Source organism: Haemorhous mexicanus, chromosome 7 (genome assembly GCF_027477595.1).
Source record: "Haemorhous mexicanus isolate bHaeMex1 chromosome 7, bHaeMex1.pri, whole genome shotgun sequence".
NCBI classification, from domain to species: domain Eukaryota; kingdom Metazoa; phylum Chordata; class Aves; order Passeriformes; family Fringillidae; genus Haemorhous; species Haemorhous mexicanus.
In genome coordinates, this window is record NC_082347.1 from 42395673 (window position 1) to 42419455 (window position 23783).

At 57.0% G+C, this 23783-nt stretch overlaps 1 protein-coding gene across 2 annotated transcripts in view; it reads right to left on the bottom strand.

The window, feature by feature from the left end:
- Positions 1 to 23510, bottom strand: part of STK32C (serine/threonine kinase 32C) — a 69700-nt gene extending 46190 nt beyond the window's left edge. For both annotated transcript variants that reach the window (XM_059852257.1, XM_059852256.1), the window contains exon 1: positions 23356 to 23510. Coding sequence is in view for 1 of the 2 variants with exons in the window: in XM_059852256.1 (XP_059708239.1) it covers positions 23356 to 23440 (85 nt within the window). In the remaining variant the exon portion in view is untranslated. The remainder of the gene's footprint in view (positions 1 to 23355) is intronic.
- Positions 23511 to 23783: the final 273 nt, after the last annotated feature.

A 23783-nucleotide genomic window follows, 5' to 3' on the forward strand; every position in this document is an offset into this window, starting at 1 on the left:
ACAGCCCATCTCCCAGGTGAGCTGGGGATGGAAAGGGCACAGCCCATCTCCCAGGGGAGAGCTGGGAATGGAAAGGGCACAGCCCATCTCCCAGGGGAGAGCTGGGGAATGGAAAGGGCACAGCCCATCTCCCAGGGGAGAGCTGGGGAATGGAAAGGGCACAGCCCATCTCCCACGGGAGAGCTGGGGATGGAAAGGGCACAGCCCATGTCCCAGGAGAGCTGGGAATGGAAAGGGCACAGCCCATCTCCCAGGGGAGAGCTGGGGATGGAAAGGGCACAGCCCATCTCCCAGGGGAGAGGGGATGGAAAGGGCACAGCCCATCTCCCAGGGGAGAGGGGAATGGAAAGGGCACAGCCCATCTCCCAGGGGAGAGCTGGGGATGGAAAGGGCACAGCCCATCTCCCAGGTGAGCTGGGGATGGAAAGGGCACAGCCCATCTCCCAGGGGAGAGCTGGGGAATGGAAAGGGCACAGCCCATCTCCCAGGAGAGCTGGGAATGGAAAGGGCACAGCCCATCTCCCAGGGGAGAGGGGATGGAAAGGGCACAGCCCATCTCCCAGGGGAGCTGGGGATGGAAAGGGCACAGCCCATCTCCCAGGGGAGAGCTGAGGAATGGAAAGGGCACAGCCCATCTCCCAGGGGAGAGCTGGGGAATGGAAAGGGCACAGCCCATCTCCCAGGGGAGAGGGAATGGAAAGGGCACAGCCCTTCTCCCAGGTGAGCTGGGAATGGAAAGGGCACAGCCCATCTCCCAGGGGAGAGCTGGGAATGGAAAGGGCACAGCCCATCTCCCAGGGGAAAGGGGATGGAAAGGGCACAGCCCATCTCCCAGGTGAGCTGGGAATGGAAAGGGCACAGCCCATCTCCCAGGGGAGAGCTGGGAATGGAAAGGGCACAGCCCATCTCCCAGGGGAGAGCTGGGAATGGAAAGGGCACAGCCCATCTCCCAGGGGAGAGCTGGGGATGGAAAGGGCACAGCCCATCTCCCAGGTGAGCTGGGAATGGAAAGGGCACAGCCCATCTCCCAGGGGAGAGGGGATGGAAAGGGCACAGCCCATCTCCCAGGGGAGCTGGGGAATGGAAAGGGCACAGCCCATCTCCCAGGGGAGAGCTGGGGAATGGAAAGGGCACAGCCCATCTCCCAGGGGAGAGGGGATGGAAAGGGCACAGCCCATCTCCCAGGGGAGAGCTGGGAATGGAAAGGGCACAGCCCATCTCCCAGGGGAGAGCTGGGGAATGGAAAGGGCACAGCTCATCTCCCAGGGGAGAGCTGGGGATGGAAAGGGCACAGCCCATCTCCCAGGGGAGAGCTGGGGATGGAAAGGGCACAGCCCATCTCCCAGGGGAGAGCTGGGAATGGAAAGGGCACAGCCCATGTCCCAGGGGAGAGCTGAGGAATGGAAAGGGCACAGCCCATCTCCCAGGGGAGAGGGGATGGAAAGGGCACAGCCCATCTCCCAGGGGAGAGGGGATGGAAAGGGCACAGCCCATCTCCCAGGGGAGAGCTGGGGATGGAAAGGGCACAGCCCATCTCCCAGGGGAGAGCTGGGGATGGAAAGGGCACAGCCCATCTCCCAGGGGAGAGGGAATGGAAAGGGCACAGCCCATCTCCCAGGGGAGAGGGGATGGAAAGGGCACAGCCCATCTCCCAGGGGAGCTGGGAATGGTCCCTGAGGCAGGAGCCTGCTGAGCCCCATCCCGCCCAGCCCTGGGGACGCCGTCCCCGAGGGTCCCCAAGTGTCCCCAGCCAGACATGCCTCACTCTCCTGCGGTGGCCCGGCCACTGCTAACAAGGCATCTCCGAGTTGGCTGCCCGAGGTGACAAAGCCCAGGGGACACGAGGGAGGCTCCTGGTGCACAGCCACGCCCCGAGGGCCGCCAGCCGCAGAGCCACGGAGCAGGCACCAGTTTGCATCTTTAAACATAAGGTGTTTTTTCATGTCTTTTGGGCAAGAAGTACTCAAAATGCATTAATGTCTTGCTCTGTTAACAAAGAAACTATGGCAACACACACAGAGCTGCCAAGAGAATTACTGAAACAAGGTTTAATAGTTAATAAGCAGCCAGATGATGTCAGATTCATCTATTAAGACCAGTTTATATCTGCCTATTAGAACTTAATGTCCCAGAAAGTTGGGTTGGCCAGGATTAAATAGTCTTCCTTTTAGCCCAATTATCAGCAATAAAACCAATTTTCTAAAGAATAGGGTAGAGTTATCCAAAGTGTGGCCAGACCAAGCCTGTATTTTGTAGCATGCCTATAATGTTCCTTTTGTTAAGGAGCAATTTTCTAGATGTCAGAGATGTGAATCAAAATTTAATGTGTGTGCGTGTGTGTGTTATGGAAATGGCAATTGCAGCAGTTGCTTGCAGCACACCCCGACTGCCAGGCAGCACAGGAAACCAAAAGCTTTTATTCCCATTTATGCCAGTGCATTTCTGAGTGTGCTGGAATTGTTCTTCTTTCTAATTGAGGCGATCAAGAATTCTTAAGAAATAATTTTCAGCAAAAATTAGTTTCTAAAATGGAATAATGAATATTTTATGGAAAAGCATTAAGTTGCAGATACACCTGCAGAGGGTTTTGTTTACCTAGGTGGGCATGAGGAGACCCTGAGGTCCCCACAGCTCCTCATGTGGCGCTGGCCCTGGGAGCCTGCCCCATGGAGCGGGCTGTCCATGCCACCAGGAGACCTTCCCCAGCCCCCAGCCACTGCTTCCTTCCTGCTCATTAAACCAGCTAGTGCCTGTTTTGCTGCTGATGGAGATGCAGCAAAAGGTGCCTCCCTCCCTCTGGCACTGTCACCTGGTTCCAGACCAAATGCCAACCTTCCCAGCTTGAGGTCTGTGGGCAGAGTCCACCTCCAGCCCCTCCCCAGGCTGCTGCCATGCCAAGGCTTTATTATGGATCACACTCCCCAGATTCAGCCACAACTTCCATTCTTGCAGAGCTGCTGTCTAACCAGTTTCCTCCAGACCCCTCATCCCTGCTGCTGCTGCCATCACCAGGGATGCTGCAGCTGCAGGAGCATCCATCCCCTCAGACTGCCTGACACTCTGCTCTGTCTCTGCCATGCTCTATTCTTAGCATCTCTCAGATCACCAATCCTTGAAACCATCTCATCTCTGACCTGCCACACCTTCTGCAACTTTCCTTCATTTCAGTCTCCAGTGCTGCTTCCCGGGAAATCAATCAGAAACTCTCAGAGCTTTCAGGGGCAAAGACAGGAGATTATTTCTGGACTGTTCCCTGCTCTCTCCTGACTATGTCTGACTCCTTCCGCTCCCTTACACTCAATGCAAAATTAAAATCTCTGGCAAAAAGCTCCTCCTGCACATCCTAAAGCTTTTTGTACATCCATCTCTAACCGTGGCATGCAGCACTAGAACTTCAGCTGACCCCAGAGGAGCTGCCAGGCGTTGGAGCCAGCCCAGGAGACACTGGGGGAACAGGGCAGCTCCCCCAGCACCCCCTGGGATCAGCCCTCAGCTCCCCAGGCAGGAGCAGCACCAGCACCCGCCTCCCACAGCAGCCCTGAGCCCTGTGCACTCACAGCACGATGGCTCTGCCTGATTTTGCCCAGCTGAACACATCTGGCACCTGCACACCACAGCCTGGGCACTGGAAAAGAGGCGTTGGACCAGGGCTCCCAGCAGAGCTGGCTGGTCACAGGCACGTGGGACAGGGAGGTCACCTGAGCCACCCGTGGGAGCCTGGGCTGCCCTGCTCTTTTGGGAACACCAGGTGCAAGATTTAGAGGAATTTCTCACGTATACACAACCCTTAAGCAAAGAAAAACACTGAACAGCTTTAAAAGACTGAGCTCCTCATGTGAACATCATGGCAGAGACACGGAAACGTTCTCTTCTCTGTGAAGTGAACAGCTGAGGAACTTGCACCAGATGGACCATATTTGGATCTCTCTCTCATAAATACAAGATTCACCATTTGGAATTAAACGAGAGGAGCAGCTGTCCATTGTCCCACTTGGAGGGGTTTTGTTCATCAAATAAGCAGAAGCCAGGTGTCTGTGGAAGGAAAATCACAGAATCCCAGAGTCACTGGGGCTGGCAAAGCCCTCCCAGCCCTGGAGTCCCAGCTGTGCCCAGCCCCACCCTGTCCCCAGCCCTGAGTGCCACCTCCAGGGGACACCTGCAGGGATGGGCACTGCAACCCTCCCTGGGCAGTGCCAGTGCCTGAGCCCCCTTTCCATGGGGGAATTCCTGCTGTGCCCACCCTGAGCCTGCCCTGGCCCAGCCTTTGGCCGTTCCCTCTGCTCCTGTCACAGCCTGCAGGCAATGCAAGCACAGAAAATGTGTCAGTGAACCCCTGACTCTATTACCAAGGAATCAGAATAATGATTACTGGAGTTTCAAAACCAGACAGGGCTCCTGCTCAGCCAGTCCTGTCATTTCATGCCAAGAGCAGTGCCACTGGAAAGGGTACAGCCATTCCCCTAATCCTGCATAAAGGAAGGGCTGGAATTTAGGGAAGGTGGCTTTTCCTGTCTGTATTTTATTACACAAACCCCACAACAGCTACAATAATAAGCAATAATTAAACTGCAACCTAATCTGTTGTCTTTATTTAGGATAAATTAGAATTACTGTATTATGGACACTCATGAAATCCTGAAGGCTGCTAAATCAAATGTATCAGCATTCAGAACTCCCTGACCTAGTGCCCACATAATTTAATGCCAGACTTCCATGACTCCAGCAAGGCCAGCAGCAGGCTGTGCCAGGAGGATTTGGGTCCTGCTGGAGTGGGCGTAGAGGGAGCATAAATCTAAACTAGGGATGAGATGACTCAGCTGAGACCGCTCGAATGAGGCAGACGATAAAAATACCCCAAAGACGTAAGGCAAATCTCAAAAACACTCCTCTGGTTCCAAACCAGCACGGCTGGGCCACCTTTCCTTACTCACTGCCAAGGCCAGCCCTGCAGTGGGACAGGGACAGGGCTGCCATGAGCCGTGGGGTGGCCAGCAGGGCTCAGACCTCGGGGCTCCCACCGCGGCCCGGCTGGCACCTCTCGGGGCACAGCTCCTGCCAGGGCTGGCTGGGAGTGCTGGAACTGCTCTGAATGCCTGGGAGGGACTGCAAGCCAGAGCCAGCTGGGGTGCTGGCCCCCAAAGGCACCGATGGGCACCACAGGCACTGATGGGCCCCCAAAGGCACTGATGGATCCCCAAAAGCACTGAATGGGCCCCCAAAGGCACCGATGGGCACCAGAGGCACTGATGGGCACCCAAAAGCACTGATGGATCCCCAAAGGCACTGAATGGGCACCCCAAAGGCACTGATGGGCCCCAAAAAAGCACTGATGGGCACCCAAAAGGCACTGATGGATCCCCAAAGGCACTGATGGATCCCCAAAGGCACTGATGGGCCCCACAGGCACTGAATGGGCACCCCAAAGGCACTGATGGGCCCCCAAAAGCACTGATGGGCACCCAAAGGCACCGATGGGCACCAGAGGCACTGAGGGGCACCCAAAGGCACTGAATGGGCACCCAAAGGCACTGATGGGCACCCAAAGGCACTGAATGGGCACCCAAAGGCACTGATGGGCACCCAAAGGCACTGATGGGCACCCAAAAGCACTGATGGATCCCCAAAGGCACTGATGGATCCCCAAAGGCACTGATGGCACCCCAAAGGCACTGATGGATCCCCAAAGGCACCGATGGGCACCAAAGGCACTGATGGGCCCCCAAAAACATTGATGGGCCCCCAGCTCTGTGCCAGGGCAGGGAGGAGCTGTGAGGGCTGGCCAGCGCGGGGCTGCTCCCACAGCACACGGAGATACTGCCAGGGCTCTTCCCTTTCCAGATCAAACCCCTCCAAGGATGCACACTCATTTCTGTCAGGCTCTTCAGCTCTGGAGCAGAATAAGCCACCTTTATCATATTATTTAAAAAAATAAATTTTCCATAGGAAAGTGGAGCGTCACCTCTTTCAGAAATAAGGATTTTCTCTCCATAATTGCCATTCAGTAAAGGACACTCAATTAAAGGCTCTCTGTAATTTGACAAGAATCTCTAGAAATAATTTCTCCCTCGGATTACCTCTTGGAGAGGTTTTCTGACAAGATGTAATTGAGAGACTGACCTTCCCTGGGAGTGGGGGAGCTCACAGAGCCCTGCTCAGGAGCTTTAGGATAAGGGCTGGGGGATCTGAAACACAGTCAGAGGTCTCTTACACCCCCCTGGATAACCCTGGAGTCCCAAAGCATCTTTTTCAGAAAGAATCTCAAACCCTTGCCTTAATCTGGCCTCATCCCTGTCCATGGCCCCACGGAGTGAGGGGAAATAGGAAACGTTGCCAGAGAGTTTGAAGTTCCTATTTTTAATTAATAACGTCAAGCGTGTGCTGCACATTTCAATGGGGTTTGAGAGACGTGCTCATTGTAAATGATTCCTTGTTAACTAATTATGAAATGCAAAGTCATTGCCAATTTACCACTGCCAGACAATGCTACAGCTGCTTTCACACGACACAATGGGCTCAGGCTTTAAGACAGATTCCTCAAAGGCAGCAAGTGATGAGCAGGAAAACCGAGCCCTTTTCATGATGGCAATTGAGGATCCCCACTGTTTTGAACAGAGAACTTCCTCAGAGACTGAAATATTGCATTCCTGCTACGATACCTGAAGCTGCTGCCTCACATTCACTGAGGACACAGACATGGTTCTCTCTCCTTTGTTCTGTTTCTGTTTCCTAGCTCCCTCAGCCCCTCTGGGTGACATCTCTGCTCAGCGTGCGCCTGCTCCTCGCGCGCAGCACGCGGACCCCGCGATGCAGACGCAGGAAGCTGCTCCAGCTGACACCAGTTCCAGAGCTGGGGCTGCAGGCTGCAGTGTGCCTTTAATAACCACAGCTCAGGGGAGCAGAACATCTTTGTTTACGCCTAACACACCACATGACATTCGGCGGTATACGAGGAAGGAGTGTAATTAAATCTCTACTGTAATTGTCAAAACAAACAAGCAAGGTCTATTTTGCTCATTTGCCAATACAGACTTGCAGTGGAAATGGAAGAATGCAGGTGCTGGGGGTGGATGTGGCTGACAGGAGGCAGGGGGTGGTGGGGATGGGTGGCCAGGGATGATGGGCAGTGGGAGCAGCTGCCAGCGCCTCTGGCACATCCCGAGTTCCATGGGGCACGGAAGAGCCGTGGGGCAGAGCCAGTGGTGTCACACAGACATGGTAACGAGATCCACAAGCACCCTGTGCCCCCACGACCGTCCCTCAAAGAGCTCTCCTCTCAACTGCTTTTTAATTAGCTGCCAGTAATTAGTGTCACCAAGCAGCCTCAGCAGAGTGCCTCTCAAAGGCATCTCGCTGCCCTCCAAGCACAGAGTGCATTAATCAGGAGTGATCTCAGCCAGGCTGTTGGGTCTGTGTGGCACCAAACCCACCTCCCTGGTGCTGACCCGCTGCCCACACTGTGCCAGGGCAGGCACTGGGCTCCCAGAGGGGGAACCAGTGGAGGATTTGTGTCTCTCCCTCCTGGGGCACAGTGATCCCTTAACACCACCCAAGGCAACTCCTTGCACCCAGGCTGGACACACACAGAGGTTTGAGATGCAGGGGCACTGCACTGGGAGAGCCCTGCTGTCAGAGGGACCCACAGAGGGGACGAGTTCCAAACCATGTCAAGTGATCAGGCTAAAAGAAGCAGAAGCTCCAAGAGCAGAACCAGGGACCAATTTCCTGCTCCCCCTGCCTCTTCCCCAGCTCGTGTCCCAGCACCCCGGCTGCAGGGGTGCCTACCAGGACACCCACATGCTCCTGGTGCCAGGTGTGGGCAGCACGAGCCCATTGGGGGGCACAGCACAGCCTGGGGCTCCCAGCCCACAGCAGCAGGTGCTCCCTGCACAGAGGAGCAGTCACTTCCACTCATCAGCCAAACTGGCATCTGTAACACCTGGACACCCACGTGCCTGAGAGAGGACACTGTGACCCAAAGGGACACTCAGGACCAAGGACAAACCAACAAGAGCATCGCTGCTGGGCTGGGCTGGGACCACCTGGGCAAACTCCTCTGTGCTCAGAGACAATGAAACAGTCAAGAGTTCACCTGCAGGCAGAGGTGCACCACATCCTGATGCACCAAACACCCCCCTGGAAGCACCTGCAGGAAGGAACTGAGGAATGTAGGACACGGATCTGACAACACAGTACAGCTCCACTCGAGCCCAACACCAACACTGAGAGCACAGACCTACTTTGCAGCAAGCCTTGTGCTGCATTTGCATCCTGTTGAGACACAAAGGACTTGCAAGCAGTGGGGCTTCACTGAAAGGTTTAAAAACACTCCTGGAGAATGGAGCTCCCACTTGGGTCACGCATGGAAAACCTGATTTTGTGTCTGTCAGAACAGCCCAAGTTACATTCCTTGCAGCAGATCCTCCAGTGTGGGAGAACACCAGTGTGGGACATGCTGGGGGCACCTGAGGGCCAGAAGGGAACCTGTCTGGACAGGTACATCCATGGCACATCCCCATCCTAGAGAGAGACTCACTTCTTCTGCTAATATGTCTGTACCTGTGGCACCCCAGCAATGTCTGTACCTGTGGCACCCCAGCAATGTCTGTACCTGTGGCACCCCAGCAATGTCTGTACCTGTGGCACCCCAGCAATGTCTGCACCTGTGGCACCCCAGCAATGTCTGTACCTGTGGCACCCCAGCAATGTCTGCACCTGTGGCACCCCAGCAATGTCTGTACCTGTGGCACCCCAGCAATGTCTGTACCTGTGGCACCCCAGCAATGTCTGCACCTGTGGCACCCCAGCAATGTCTGTACCTGTGGCACCCCAGCAATGTCTGTACCTGTGGCACCCCAGCAATGTCTGCACCTGTGGCACCCCAGCAATGTCTGCACCTGTGGCACCCCAGCAATGTCTGCACCTGTGGCACCCCAGCAATGTCTGTACCTGTGGCACCCCAGCAATGTCCGGTGTTCAGCGTTCATTCTGGCTCAGGTACAGATGTGACCTTTCCCCAGCAGGGAGCAGGTGTGGTTGGGGGCACAGAGGAGGCTCTCTGCTCAGACACACGCACAGCTCCGGACAGAATGATGCCTGTAGCCAGCTTTGGCCGAGGCCAAGGAGATTGGCACGATCTGTGTGCTAAGGAATCCTGAGGGTGGCTCCCCCAAACCCTGGCTGGGGCTGTCAGCTCCCCCTGGGACACGGCCCTGCTCCTGCCTGCCTGTGGCAGGGCCACATCCGTGCCCCACGGCAATGTCAGCAGCCTTGCTCACCTTCCTGCTCCTTTCCAAGCCTGACAACGCTGTGCTTTGCTCCAAGCCCGGGCCAGGCACCCAGGGCAGGCACAGACACGCAGGGGGGACCTGGGGCACTGAGCAGAGAGAGGAGCAGCGAGCCCCAGCCAGGGCACAGCCTCCCTGCCTGCTCTGCACCGCTCCCAGCCTGAAAGCAGCTGCTGCTGCTGTGCTCTCTGTGCTCTGTGACTCTCACAGGCAGATCTGGAAACAGCAGATATTTCTGTACATGGCAGCAGCCACGGCGGGGAAGCGAGCCCCGGGCCTGCGGGGAGCAGGCTCCAGGAGAGCCAGAGCAGAGCAGCCTCCAGCTGGGTCTCAGGGCTGCAGCAGCACGCCAGGCTGACAGGGCAGTGGGGACAGTCCGCCTGGTCACGGTGACACCAGCACAGCAGGAGCCCCTCCCTGGCAGGAGCACACCTGGAGAGGGGCTGGGCTGGCTCGGGGAGCTCACCTGGAGCAGGTGAGGCACACAGGTGAACGGGGGCTGCTCAGGGAAAACCAGAGCAGAAGGAGCTGTGCACAGAGGGGCAGAGCAGGGCTGGAGCTGCCGAGGGACAGCCCAGCCTGTCCCCAGTGCCAGGCCGGGGGGGCAGAGGGGACCCTGCCCTCACCCCCGACCAGCCCTTCCCGTTGCCATGGAAACACAGAGAGGAACGAGCAGCACGAGTCATCCTGGAGATGCACCAGTTGCTAACGTGAAATCCAATGCACTTTTTCTTGCTGTAACCTTATCCCACCCTCCTGCAACCACACAAGTGCGTCCTGCAGAGAAGGGAGAAGGGAAAACAACAGGGCTTTGTACTGAAAGATCAGGAAACAGCTGACAAGGACACTCAAAGAGTACAGACCATGGCTAACTCCAGTACCACAGCGCTTGGGAAGGCCCTGACCCCGTACTTGGAAGACTTAAAACATTAATTAATAGAGAAAATGGCAATATTAATAATTAGGAACACTTTTCCAGGAAAGAGCCACATTAAATCCAGTCACCACAGGTAACTGAAGCCCTCAGGCCTGGCAGGTTTTTCTGTGCACCCAAGGAGAGCCACAAAAGCTGCTCAGGGCAGAGAGGAGAAGGGGCCACCCACATCTTGATAAACTTTGTGTTCTAGGCAGCAACAAACAGCAAGGTATTGTGACAAAACTGCTGGGCTCACAGCAACAACCAGTGTGTGATGGACCACACACAAGCATTCTTAAGGGAGAACTTAAAAACCACGGATAACAAGACAGAAATCAGCATTCCCTTTTTTTTTTTAATTACACGACAGGGTTTAAGAGGTCTGAGACAAACACAGGTCTTTGGGGAACAACCTACCTCATTCTCTTTGATATCATTTCTTTTATGTCTCCTGATCATCACTTTCCCAAATCCATCCAGAACCACTGCAGTTTCCTACAATGTGTAACAGTCCCAGGACAACAACTCTTTGTAACACAGAGAGCCCAAGAATATTTTCTACAATCAGCTGCTTCTGGTTTTCCCTCAAAAGAGGCTTTTACTACTTGCCACGCCAGCAAATTCATTGTGGGTCATGAAAGACAGTCTTGTTCCTCCTGCTGGGGCTGGTGACAGCTACCAGAGCACTGGGAAAATACACCAAAAAGTGAAACTGTGCACCAGCCATGTTGCATTTGAGCTGCAAGAGACGCAACAGCAGACACACTGCATCTGGAAATGCCATTTCCTTGTTTTCTAGCACTCCAGCACTGCTGCACACACTGCACTGAAGGATGGTCTCTGCTGCAGCATTTCACACCACTGGAGCACCAAAGAGCAAATCAAAAAGAACAGAAAAAAGTCTCCTGAAAAAGAGCTGAACTGGCAGCTAGGCTCATTTCCTGGCGACGGGGTGGATCAGCACATGAAAATAAAGTGATTTCTGCTTGGGGTTGTGGTTTCCCACACGTGCACGTTGGTGACTGCACACCCCCACCTCGAGCTCCTCCATGGCTGCAAAGGGGGCTCAGGCACTGGCACTGCCCAGGGAGGGCTGGAGTGCCCACTCCTGGAGGTGCCCAGGGAATCCCTGGAGGTGGCACTCAGGGCTCTGGGCTGGGGACACGGATGGGGCACAGCTGGGACTCCCTGGGCTGGGAGGGCTTTTCCAGCCCCAGTGACTCTGGGATTGCGTGTGGAAGCCCTGTTCAAGAGGCAGAGCCCTTTGTGTGCCCGCTCTGGGCAGGGAGCAGTGTGCACTGAGGGTGTGCACGGGCAGTTAATTCAGACATTCCCAGCTGAGACCGTTTTCCTCACGACAGCCTTGTCAACACAGCGATGATGGCTTGAAAACAAACTCTGGATTTCCCTCTCGAGAGCAGCCACTGGTGGGGTGTGCAGGCTCCAGGGTGCTATTTCAGGCACATGGTCCTATCTTTGTCCCAGAGGCTCGTGAGCAGCAGACATGCTCCCAAAATACCTCTGGCTGGGAGCAGGGATGTGCTGCTCGCAGAGCTGCTGCAGCAGCAGCTGAAGGGCTGTGGAAACGCTGCTCCCCTGGCCCTCCCTCCTCTCACAAACCCACTGACGAGGGCAGGCACGGGGGCAGCAGCTCACCAGGGGCTCAGGAGGGACCCCAGGGCAGGCTGAGCACCAGCAGCAGCTCCAGGAGCTGCAGGGCCCAAGGCTGGTGAGCACCAACACCAAGGCAGCACCAACAGGGCTCTGGTGTCTCTGGGACCCCAATGTCCCCACATGCAGGTCTGTCTTCTGCCACTCATTGAGCTGGGCAGGCATTGCCCAAAGCTCTGTCAATGGAAGAGGCTCTTTTCAGCAAAGAAGGAAAAATTAGGAGCAAGACAGCGTGAATGAGAGGGTATCATTGATACATGCTGGCAATGACAGTAAATCTGGGGAGGAAAAAGGAACCACAAGAGAGTGTGAGTACCTGAAGATATTTTGCTTGACCCCAGGTGGGAGCAGTGACCCCCTTTGGTGCTCCCTGTAGTCAACAACAAGCCTGTTCCTTCTTCTGGAGGTGTCAGAACAAATTCACTCCATGGGCAGCCCTCACCCAAGCTCACAGGGACTGGGCTGGCCCACCTGCACCTGCAGCATGGGTGGCCACAGCCACCCAGGATTCATTTCAGCTCCACCAGAAGAGAGCAGACCCAAATTCACAGCAGATGTCAAACAGAATTATTCACCAAGCCCAAATTCTCTGGGGAAAGCAGACATCCTACTTCCGTGACAGAAATTCTCTGGAGCACAGGGATGTGCTCTAGCTCTGGAGAGAAGGAACATCTCCTGGCAGAGATCCCCCCAGGGAGGGGGAGCCAGGCCTGGCAGCAGCACGGGGAGCAGGGGCACTGCCCCCTGCACTGGGCTGGGCACCGTGGGGGCTGCAGGGCACAGGGCTGGCCCTTGGCAGAGCCCCTGCTCCCCCTGCACGGCTCCTCGGGGCACAGACGGGGCCGTGCCAGCTCAGCATGCCAGCACTGACCCTGGGCACCCACTGCCACCCACCCTGGGACACGGGCAGAGCAGCCCCCAGGGAATGACCCCGGGCAGCTCGGCAGGAGAGCAGGAGCAGAGCTGGCAGTGGAAAAACCCCACTCAGCACAGAGCAGGAGGAGCAGAGTGGCCTCTGGAGAGCCGCGGGGGAGGCAGGGGCGCCTTCGGAGATGCCAAGCTAAGAGCATGGAAAAATCCAAACCAAGGCCAGAAGAAGCACGAACTCAAATGATTTCCCAAGCAGCACTGAGGGGCAACACAGACTGAACTGTTTGTTGATGTTACTCAGCTTTTGGTAAACAGAGGCAATTTGTTCTAGTTAAAAGAAACCTGCTATTTTTAAAATAAATTCACAGATTGATCTTTACATCAGAAAGCCATGTAGAGGAACACACAACAGGCTGAAACTATTCATTAATCAATCCCTAAGTTTGCCTCGCTGCAGCTGTGCTTGTTTTGACACCTGCTCGGGATGCTCCTGCTGTGGCATTTCACATGGAATAAAACCCAGCGGAGCAGAGCAGCTCGTCCCACACTGCACCAGAGGGGCCACAGAGCTCCTGGGCTGTCCCTGCTCTCAGGGCACTCCCGAGGGATGCCAGCAAAGCCCCGTGCTGGTGCTGGAGCAGAGCTGACAGCTGCTGCAGCTGCCCCATGGCTCTGCACTGCGGGGAGCTCAGAGCTCTGTGCCGAGCTCACAGCCACAGCCTGCACCCACGGCAGCGCTCCCCACTCCTCCGTGCTGGCTGCAGGAGAAGCAGGGCATGGCAGGAACCCAGCCAGGCTCAGCAGGCACCCGAGGCACCAGGCTCTGCACCCTGACAGAGCCACTGGCCAGCCCACCCCAGCAGGGCTGACAGGAGGCACACAACCAGCCCTGCCCGGAGAAGGGATTGTTCATCCTGTGCTCAAGGTCCTGCCAAGCCTCTTCAGTGCTGGAAGAGCCACTAATCCATGCCAGTTCAAAGTTCTGAGCAAATCTACAATCAGGCGTGAATATGAAATTATGGGGCCTGTTTGCATGAGTATGAATTATTCATGTGCTCACCACATGCAGCATTGAGCCTTTAGAGTGCAAATTATTTGGGACCAAGCTTTGGCCCTATTTTCTGTGAAGCATAAAGCACGTTCTCCAACAGTGCAAACAATCCAAACATAATGTGTATCATTTTCTGTGTTCCCTGCTGGCTGGTCTTGCCTGCCAGTTCCCATTAAGACTGGAACCAGTGCACAAAAAGCCAAGGTGCAGTGTGTGGCTCTCCCGTGGGCTCTGACACTTGTCTCACAGGGCAGTCTAACGTGCCACATCTCCCACACAGGAGGTGACCTACATCTCACATCCTATATCCCACATCCTACATCCCACATCCTACATCCCATATCCCACATCCCATATCTCACGTCCCACATCCCATATCCTACATCTCATATCCTACATCCCACATGCCACGTCCCACATCCTACATCCCATATCCCACATCCTACATCCCATATCCCACATCCCACATCCCACATCCCATATCCTCCATCCCACATCCCACATCCCACATCCCATATCCTCCATCCCACATCCCATATCCCACGTCCCACATCCCACATCCCATATCCCACGTCCTTCTGACAGTGGAACTCTGAGTGTGTGGGTGAAGTGCTGTCCAGCCAGCAGCAGGGCCCAGAGCAGATTCACCCTCACCCAGAAATGTTTCTCCCAATCCTCACAGAGACGTGGCTGCTCAGAGCAGGAACCTGAGCTTCAGCCCAAGCCTGCCCAGCCCACCCTTCCGACCTTTGCCAGACACCAGAATTGAGAATATGGGAATTCTGCAGGGAACCAGCTCGTGCCTTCTGCAAACTGCCATGCCTACACACCAAGGCTACTCTCTGCTGGTGCTGGAAGTGTCTCAGCTCCTGGGTTCCCAAACTCTCCAACAGGTTATTCTCAGTCCAAGTCTCTTCCCAGTTTCTACTGAGTTTCCCTTTTCCCTTGCTTTTCTTTCCCACCCTGGATGTCCAAAATACCCATATGATGGCCTTTTGTTGCCACCAGGTGATCTCTCTAAAATCCCAGGACACAAATCACACCCCAGTATTTTAAGCAGCGATGGCAACTTTTGCTGAGCTGTGCACTTTCTCTGTCGGAGGGTAGGACGGGGTTATGGTCAGGAGAATAATGAAAAGGAGAAAGAGCTCCTTTTTCCTGAGCAAAGACAGCTGAGGCAGGAATGGAGACCCAAAGCAGCACAGCAGAACCTTCTGTGCTCCCACAGCCTCACTCCTGCCCTCCCCACTCTGCTCCAGAGCCACGCTGGGCCCTTCCTCAGTGCCCCAATGCACACATTATCCACGGAAATACAAAATACCACTTGTATCTTTGGACAGCTCAGCTTGTAGCCAAATGCAAACTTGGACAATAAGGTAACTCTGTGCTGGGACAGCCCTTTGCAGGTTACCCTGGAAGTCACTCAGGCATCATCAGCCTTAGGAGCCCACCAGCTCTTTGCTGGAGCCACTAGAAGCAAGTTAAGATATTTTCTGGACTAATAGATGAAATTGATCAGCTTCCAGAAACATCAGCAAAGCTATAAAGACAGGACATTGCAGTTTAATTTCATTTAATTTAATTACGCAGCAGGGCTAACCATGGGCCTGTAAGGATTCATGGGCACAGGCAAACCAGCAAGCCCCATAATTCTGAGCATCATTCTGTGCCTGCACGTCCTCAGCACTCCCAGGTACTGGGGGAGCCCTGAACAGCACCTGAGATGTAAATGAACACATCAACACTGGCACACTGTCACACTGTCACACCTCATTGCCTGGCAGTGCTCAGAGACGGCTGTGCCCACACATCCCAAGCACTTTTAATTTTCCGTAACTGTCACTGCAAGCAATTTAATTCCTGAAGAACAGTGGCAGAGGGAACGAGGACACTGACATTTCTCTTCTCTTGTGCAGAGCAGCTGAGCTGCTCTCAGGCTGTCCCGACACCAGTTCAGGAGACAAGCACCAAGCCAGGCCCAGCCAGCCTGGATCCCCTCCCTGGCACACACCTGTGCAGGTGCTGGCACCCCCCACAGCTGGGAGGGACCCCCTGCCAGCCCTGGGAGCCCAGCACAGGCAGCTGTGATCCATGGCTGTCAGAGGGGATTCACGGGGTGGTCGGGACAGGGTGTGCAGGCAGCTGTGGACACTGCACCCCAACAGCCCCCACAGCCAGGAGAGGCTCCGCAGCCTGCTGAGGGACCCTGCCTTCCAAACTGGAGAGCAGCTCCACTGAAAGCAGCAGGAGAAGCCAGACCTGCCTGTACACGCCGGGCTCATGGACCACGGGCTCAGCCACGCGCCCTGCCCGAGCCCGGTGGGCACAGGGGGTGCAGAGCCAGGCCCTGACCCAGGGCACACCACCACTGTGGGTCAGCCAGGCCCATTCCAGGCATTCCCACAAGGAATAAAGCAATGTCAGAAGGAAATGCAGGCTCTCCCCAGCCCGTGTGGGCCCGTGGGCACACCCCAGCTCCTCAGCCCTCCTGCCCTGATGCGACACACCGAGAGCCCAGCCAGCTGCTCCACCCTTCAGCACCCCAGCCTGAGATGGTGAGAGCACCACACTGCAGACAGAGCAGCTTTTCTCACTCCTGGGGAGGTTTTCCTTGCCGAGTGCTGCTCGCTGCCATTCCAGCAGGCACGGCCCAAGGTGGGTGACCTTGTGCTGCCCCGCAGCCAGCACTGACAGCACGGCTCTCCAGCCACAGCTGCCCTGCTGCTCTCTCCACCAGCCCCACGTCCTGGCACCTGCGGCCCAGAAAGCACAGCTGCAGCCACTGGAGTGCCAGCCCTGCTGGGAAGGTCACCACGCCAGCCCTGGGGACCTGGGGGAAGGTGGGCAGATCCCCAGCCACGTGCTCCTGCATGTTATTCCCAAATCACAGGAAGCCCATTCCAAGCTAGTCATGAGGACTGTGGCCCCCACTGAATACACCAAGTATTGATGTGATTTAATATTTCACTCGAATGGTACTTCCAGTGACTTTTCCTTGACTGCCCTTGTCCCTCCCTAGCCATCAAACGTCCCTCAGACTGCTGCTGTGTTTGTTTCTTTGCTACTCCAGCTCTGTGGAACAGTCTGGGCTGCCCTGAGGACTCATTTCACCCCCATCTCGCTGCTCAGATCTCCCACAGACAATGAGCCCCTCGAGAATGCCTTTTCTTGGCACTTGAGCCAGCACTACTGAAGGGCCGGCAGCCAGCAGGGGGGAGAGGGACAGCACAGTCGTGGAACAGCTCAGAGCCACTCACCCGGTACTGCCCGTGGTACCACACACCTCCATGGCTCCAAGTGCTGAATCCCAGGATTTAACCTATTTCTGCTTTAATGACACACTGCAAAGCCTGATGCCAGGAAAGTTTCCGTGCCTGGCAGGAATGAGGGGCAGTGGCTCTGCCGGGGACAGAGAGCCACGGAGGGAGCCAGTCCCTGGGCAAAGCACCCCCGATCCAGGGGCAGCCGGAACAAAGCCCTGCTGAGGATGCTAAACACAGCTTTGCTGACACCTCCCTGCAGTTCCCACTCCCTCCTCCCCCCGCTTGCTTACTTAGCTACCACTTTGATAATACAGAAAGGCTTTTTTCCTTTGTGTTTAAATATCAGGGAAGGCATCTGTGCTCCCAACCCACAGCCATGGAAGTCAGGCTATGGGAAAAGTTCTCCTTGCAGTCTGAGCAGGGAACACTTTAGTCAGTGGTGGGCAGAGCATGGAAGTGAACACATCTGTATCTGACCCCAAATAAGTAGTATTTGGGATTTTACAACTGGCACTAGACCATAGATTTCCAATAAAAGGGCAACGTTTCCTGCCCAGGGCTTGCAAGCCCTGCCCAGCTGAGGTGACAGTCGGGTCCTGTGAGGAGCAGCCGGGGCAGGAGGAGCATGGCCAGCACCAGCAGCAGCAGGGACAATGCTCAGGGGACCAGGGGACACAGACAGGCCATGCTGGCTGCCCCAAGACCAGCACTGATCACCTCAGAAGAGAGACAGACACTTCTGATCCTTGAATCCATCCCCCAGCAGCACAGCAGGATGTCCCCAGACCTGTCACAAGCCTGGCCAGAAGGGTTTGGGTGCCCCAGAGGTGAAGGACACGGAACAAGGGAGATCAGGCTTTGCTCCCCATCCTTCCACACCCCTGTTCCCCCAAACCTCTCACTGTCTGGCAGCATGCCCTTGTTTCCCTGAAGGTCCCAACCCCTGGAACAAAAAGTTATGGGGAGGAATGCCAAGCTCAAAAACTGCTGCTGAGAGCCGTGGAGAACGCTGGACACCTCGCTGCCACGGGAGCAGGACAGGGAAGCAAAGGCAGGAGCACAAACAGCTCGCCGACCTGCGAGGGCTGAAGCCCTGAGCGGGTGCAGATGACAAGGACGGCGGGTCCGGGAGTGCCCGAAGCTGCCCCGGCCGGGGCTGGCTCCGAGGAGGCGGCTGCGGGGGGCGGGGGCAGCCGGGGCCCGGCGGGCACCGCACAGGGCCCGCTCCCGGAGTGTGCCCCGGGAAAATGGACACTGTTTCAGCAGCTCCCCAGGCTCTGCGGCTCTCGCCCGTTCCTCCGCGGATGGAGCGATGGGGGCAGCGCGGGGCGAGCAGCCCCCGTGTCCTGGAGCTGGGCCCTTCGGCAGGAGCACACCGGGGAGGCGCTCAGAGCCCTCCACGCAGGCACACCTCAGGGAGCCGGGCTGCCCGCTCGGAAGCTCCGAGCCCGCTCGCCCAGCGGCTCTCGGGGCCCGCCCAGCCCCGCATCCACCAACACGCGCGGCCGCAGGGCACAGCGAGCATCCCGCGGAACCCGCACACCTGAGCACCCCGAGGAACCCGCGGAACCCGGACACCCCGAGCACCCCGCACACCCCGAGGAACCCGGACACCCCGCGGAACCCGCACACCCCGAGCACCCCGCGGAACCCGCACACCTGAGCACCCCGCACACCCCGAGGAACCCGCACACCCTGAGCACCCCGCACACCCCGAGGAACCCGGACACCCCGAGGAACCCGCACACCCCGAGGAACCCGAGGAACCCGCACACCCCGAGCATCCCGAGGAACCCGCACACCCCGAGGAACCCGAGGAACTCACGCACCTCGAGGAACCCGCGCACCCCGAGCACCCCGCGCACCCCGCACACCCCGAGGAACCCGCACACCCCGAGCACCCCGAGGAACCCGCACACCCCGAGCATCCCGAGGAACCCGCACACCTGAGCACCTCGCGCACCCCGCACATCCCGCGCTGCTGCTGCCAGCTCCTGCAGCTGCCTTCCGGCCCCAAACCCCAGGCTGTGCCTCTGCCCAGCGCTATCTGAGCTCCCCGAGAGGGGACACAGCACACGACACCCACGGACACCTGACCTGACCCGGGCCGGCCCTGAGCACACACTTCCCACAGTCAGGCTGCTCGACTGGGAGAGCTCCAGCCATGAGCTATGGAGCTGGAAACGCGTTTAAAAGTTGATTTTGATGCAAATAGGATAAACACAGGCGCCTGCACCTGACCCCCTTACAAAACACCATCTGCATTCTGCCAGAGTCAAGCAAGGAATGGGGGAAAAGTGATTGAGACAAAATACTAATCGTGATGAAAGTCACTGGGCTTCACCATTAAAACCTTGTGCATCAGCAGAAAAAACTAATTCAGCATCAGGACACCGACAGGAACCTGGACCACTCGCCTCGAGTCAGCGAGGGGAGGCACAGCACAAAGCAGCAGATGGCTTCACAGATTCTCATGTATATTTACACACAGTTTTTTTAGTAAACCACTTTGATTCAGGAGAAACCACATCCAAAATGCACTCTTGAAATTCCTCTTCAGACACAATTGCATAGAGAGATAAATCTTGCTGTGGTTTCCCCCCTCTCTCACGTAACACAACTGTGGGCAATGCTAATAGCACTAAGTGTGCCCTGTATTTCCTCCTGCTCAGCCCTGGTGCCCGAGCCCAACAACTCTGCTAAGCATTTTCCAGATATCTGGGTTGAAACATTCCCATTGGCTTCACAATTACAGGTTTTCCTCCCCTAGCATAAAAAATAAATTTAAAAGAAAAATAGTATTTTTTTTTTCTTCTAAAAAGGAGGGAGATGTCAAAAAAACCTGCTTGGCTGTTTCCCAGAACAACAGCATAATTCCTGCCCAAATGACAAGCAAGCCTCATGACTTTTGTGCCTCCTCTTGCTCTCCAGCTCCCTGCCAGGAGGGGACAGCCAGGGTCAGGTTCTGCTCCCAGGATACAGGAGCAGAGGGAACGGCCTCAGGCTGGGCCAGGGCAGGCTCAGGGGGGGCACAGCAGGAATTCCCCCATGGAAAGGGGGCTCAGGCACTGGCACTGCCCAGGGTTGCAGTGCCCATCCCTGCAGGTGTCCCCTGGAGGTGGCACTAAGGGCTCTGGGCTGGGGGCAAGATGGGGATCCCTTGGTGGGCACAGCTGGGACTCAGTGATCCTGGAGGCTTTTCCCAAACCACTGTGAGACATCCCAGTGCCCCGTGCCCTGCACACAGAGACGTGCCTCAGCCAGCTGACAGGCAGTGCCCACCCTTCCCTTGGGCTGGAGAGCAATCACACTCCTCGAGTGAGGAGGTGTTAAAAAATCCTTACAGGTATGAATAATAAACCCTGAAAAGTCCCTGCAGACAAGGGTGTGTTTTTCCTGATGGAAAAGCCCACGGTGGTAATGCAGAACCCACAAGCCCACCACGATTCACTCCAGCTCACCGAGCCCACCTTAGTCCAGCACACCACAACTCCGGGTGCTCCACCCTGCAGCCCTTCTGTTCTTTTGCCTTGTTTTCCTCTCCCCATACTTTTCTCCTTGCTTTGTTTTCCCTCCTTCCCCTCCACTCATTAACTGTCTCTGTTCACGAAGAGGGTACAATGCACCTTGCCAGCACCGAGCTCCCACAAAGGCATCCCTGGGCAGCATCTCCAGCTGGACAGGCTGCAGCTCCCTCCCAGCTGATGGACGTGCAGCTTGCCAGCTTTTCTGTGGGACTGGAACCAGCTGGAGCAGCGGCTCCCAGAGCCAGAGAAACCCATCTCCCCCAGGCCAGGGCTGCCTGGAAGCACACACAAACACACAGGCACTGTCCTCTCACAGCTTTCCTGTTAGGTGAACCCCAGTCAGGAAATGCCCAGAAATCTCTGGCAGGCTGTGGGCAAGCAGGGAGAGCACGGTGGGCACGCTGCAGCAGGCAGGGGTCGGGCAGCTCTGCTGTGCCCAACACACAGCACAGGCACACCTGGCCTCACCTGGCACCACAGCCACGGGAAGGCTCCTCAGGGGGGGATGGGGACGGCACAGCAGCCGGGAAGGGAAGCAGGGAGGGAGCAGCACAGCTTCCCTTGGGCACAGCTCCCCAGAGCCCAGCTCGGCACCGCCCTGGCCCTGGGTGGACCAGGAGCCAGCCCCACACAGAGGCTGAACCAGCACCAGCTTCCACTCTGCCAAAGAACAAGCCCAGAAAAAAAGCTGAAAAAGTGGGGAGGGTTGAGAGAAGGTCCTTAGGACATACTCTGGAACATCAAGTTTACCCTTGGAGTCAGACTCCGAGAGCTCAACCCACACATCCCACCAAGGACAGCAGCAGCCGTGGCCTCCCAGAGAGGGGTGTGACACACGAGCTCCTGCACTGGTCCAGAGGAGATCCAACAGCAGCTGGGGCTGCACAGGTGCAGGCTGAGGAGAAATGGCCATTCTTAACAGAGGGAAGCAGCGGAGAACCCTCTGGAGCAGGAGTTTCACACCAGAGAGAGCAAACACTTCACTGCTCACCCCCAGGACATCCCCCGTGCTGCCCCAGCCACAGCGCTGGACAGGAGCCAGCCACTCCTTGAAGTCCCAAAACCTGTCCCCAGGGAGACAGACTTTGTCTGTAAGGTCTGCAACGACTTGGAGTGTGATCTTAGTACTGGCTGTGTTACTAGTGACTACAACAATCGTTAACCTTCTAGTTACATACACCCTGATAAAATTAACAGGGATTATCTGCTGGATTTCAGCAGTCAGGCTCATCCTTGTGCAGAGATCCATCACAAGGAACCACGTATCGGCAAAATTTGACATACCAAATGGTCTTTTCCTTTTATATTTTTAATTGATTTCTCATTATATTGTTGTCACTAGTAACTCTTCACATTATGTCACACACAAACCCAAGTATCAACTGGCTTCTTTATCTAAGGAAGTTATTGGGATGTCTTAGGAGATCACCATAGCAACCGTGCCATGACAGTAAATATGAGTTCACTGGAACAACACTGTAATTGCTCTGAGCACACTCTAACAAGGAATTATGGAAAAGCAGGAGACATCAAGGAAGCGTTGTGCCAATAATTGGGACAGAGCAAAAGCGCTGATTGAGAGTACCTGGAGAGGTGTTCCCAGGCTCCTGCCAGCAGCCATTCAGCTGCAGAGCTCACTCACCCTGCTTGGCTGCACACAGGCTCAGGGCAGAATTAAAAGCCTCTCAGAAAGAAATTTTGTTTTCAGAATGTAATTGCAGTGAAGCCTCTGATATAAGTGTCTTTACTCGGCTTGCTCAGTGTGAATTGCTAATAAAAACGCGTTGGAGAAATCAACCAGCTCTTGTGCCAGGAAAAGTTTGCCCGATTCAATTCAACCCGTCAGCTGCCAGAGCAGCACAGACAGGTGTGGTCCCCTCACTGAGGGAATCCCCGCAGACCCCGACCCTCACATCACTGCAGTCAGACCCAGACTAACACATCGAACTCCAGGTTTATCCAGTGCACAATTCCAGCATCCCCCCCACACAGGGATTTCTGTGTGTGCTCGGCTGGTGCCACAGGGCCAATGCAGCATTCAGGAGTGCTCCGGCCACGCGGCACCCGGCTGCTGGCCCATGGCTCTCCTGACTCTTCCCCCACCCACAGTCAAAGTTTCCTTCCTTTGCTCCTCTGAAATTTCACCCTGCACCCGAGATTTCTAATGCAACGGTGGTATTCCACTTTCCCCCCAGCTTGTATTTTGGGGAAAGCCCCAGAGCAGCTGTCTGCACTGGCAGCAGGGCTCGGTGCTGATGCCGGCGGCACTTGGCCCTCCCTCGGCCCAAGCGGGGCTGTCCGTGCACAGACCGAAACTTCGCTGCGGAGCTGTCCCCTCGCCGCCCCCTCCCCAGACCCCCGTTTTAACGGCGGCCGCCCCGTGGCCGCGGGGTGTCCGTGGGCAGCGTCCCCGCGTCCTGTGGGGAGACACCGCCCGGCCGGACCCCGGCACCCGGACACGGCCCCCGCTGCCCGCTCCGCCGGGGGCACCGCCGGGGGACCCCAGGGCCGGGCGGGGCAGCTCGGCATCCCGGGACAGGGCACCCCGGGACAGGACATCCCGGGACAGGGCACCGCGGGACAGGGCACCCCGGGCTGGGAACCGGGGCACCGCGGCCACGGCGCCGCCGGGGCAGGGCGGGCCAGAGTGCCCCGGAGCTGGACATCCCGGGCTGGGCAGGACACACTGCCCCGGAGCTGGACATCCCGGGCTGGGCAGGGCAGAGCATCCCGGGCAGGGCGGGCACCCCGGAGCATCTCGGTCCGCACTCACCGTCCTCTCGCTCGTCGAAGACGGGTCTCTTGGAGGAGGAGGCGCTCGCTCCCATCCTCTTCTTCCACTTGCTCCAGTGAAACATCGGGGCAGGCGGCTGGCATGCCCTGCGGCCTCTCCCCGCCGGCCCGGCGGCTCCCGCGGCCGGCCCCGCCGCCGCCCTCAGCCGCCCCGCGCCCCGGCGCCGCCCGCCCGCATGGCAGCGCCCGGCGCCGCCGCCTCCCGCCCGCTGCCCGCGGCGGCCACAGCGCGGCGGGGCGGGGACCGAGCGGCGGGGAGCGGAGCGGGGCCGGGGGAGGCGGGCGGGGCCGGGCGGCGGGGCCGGGGGAGGTGGCGGGGCGGGGTGAGCGGGGCCGGGGGCCGGGGGCGGGCCGGGGGATGCGGGCAGGGGGGTGGAGCGGGACGGGGACCGGGGGATGCAGGCAGGG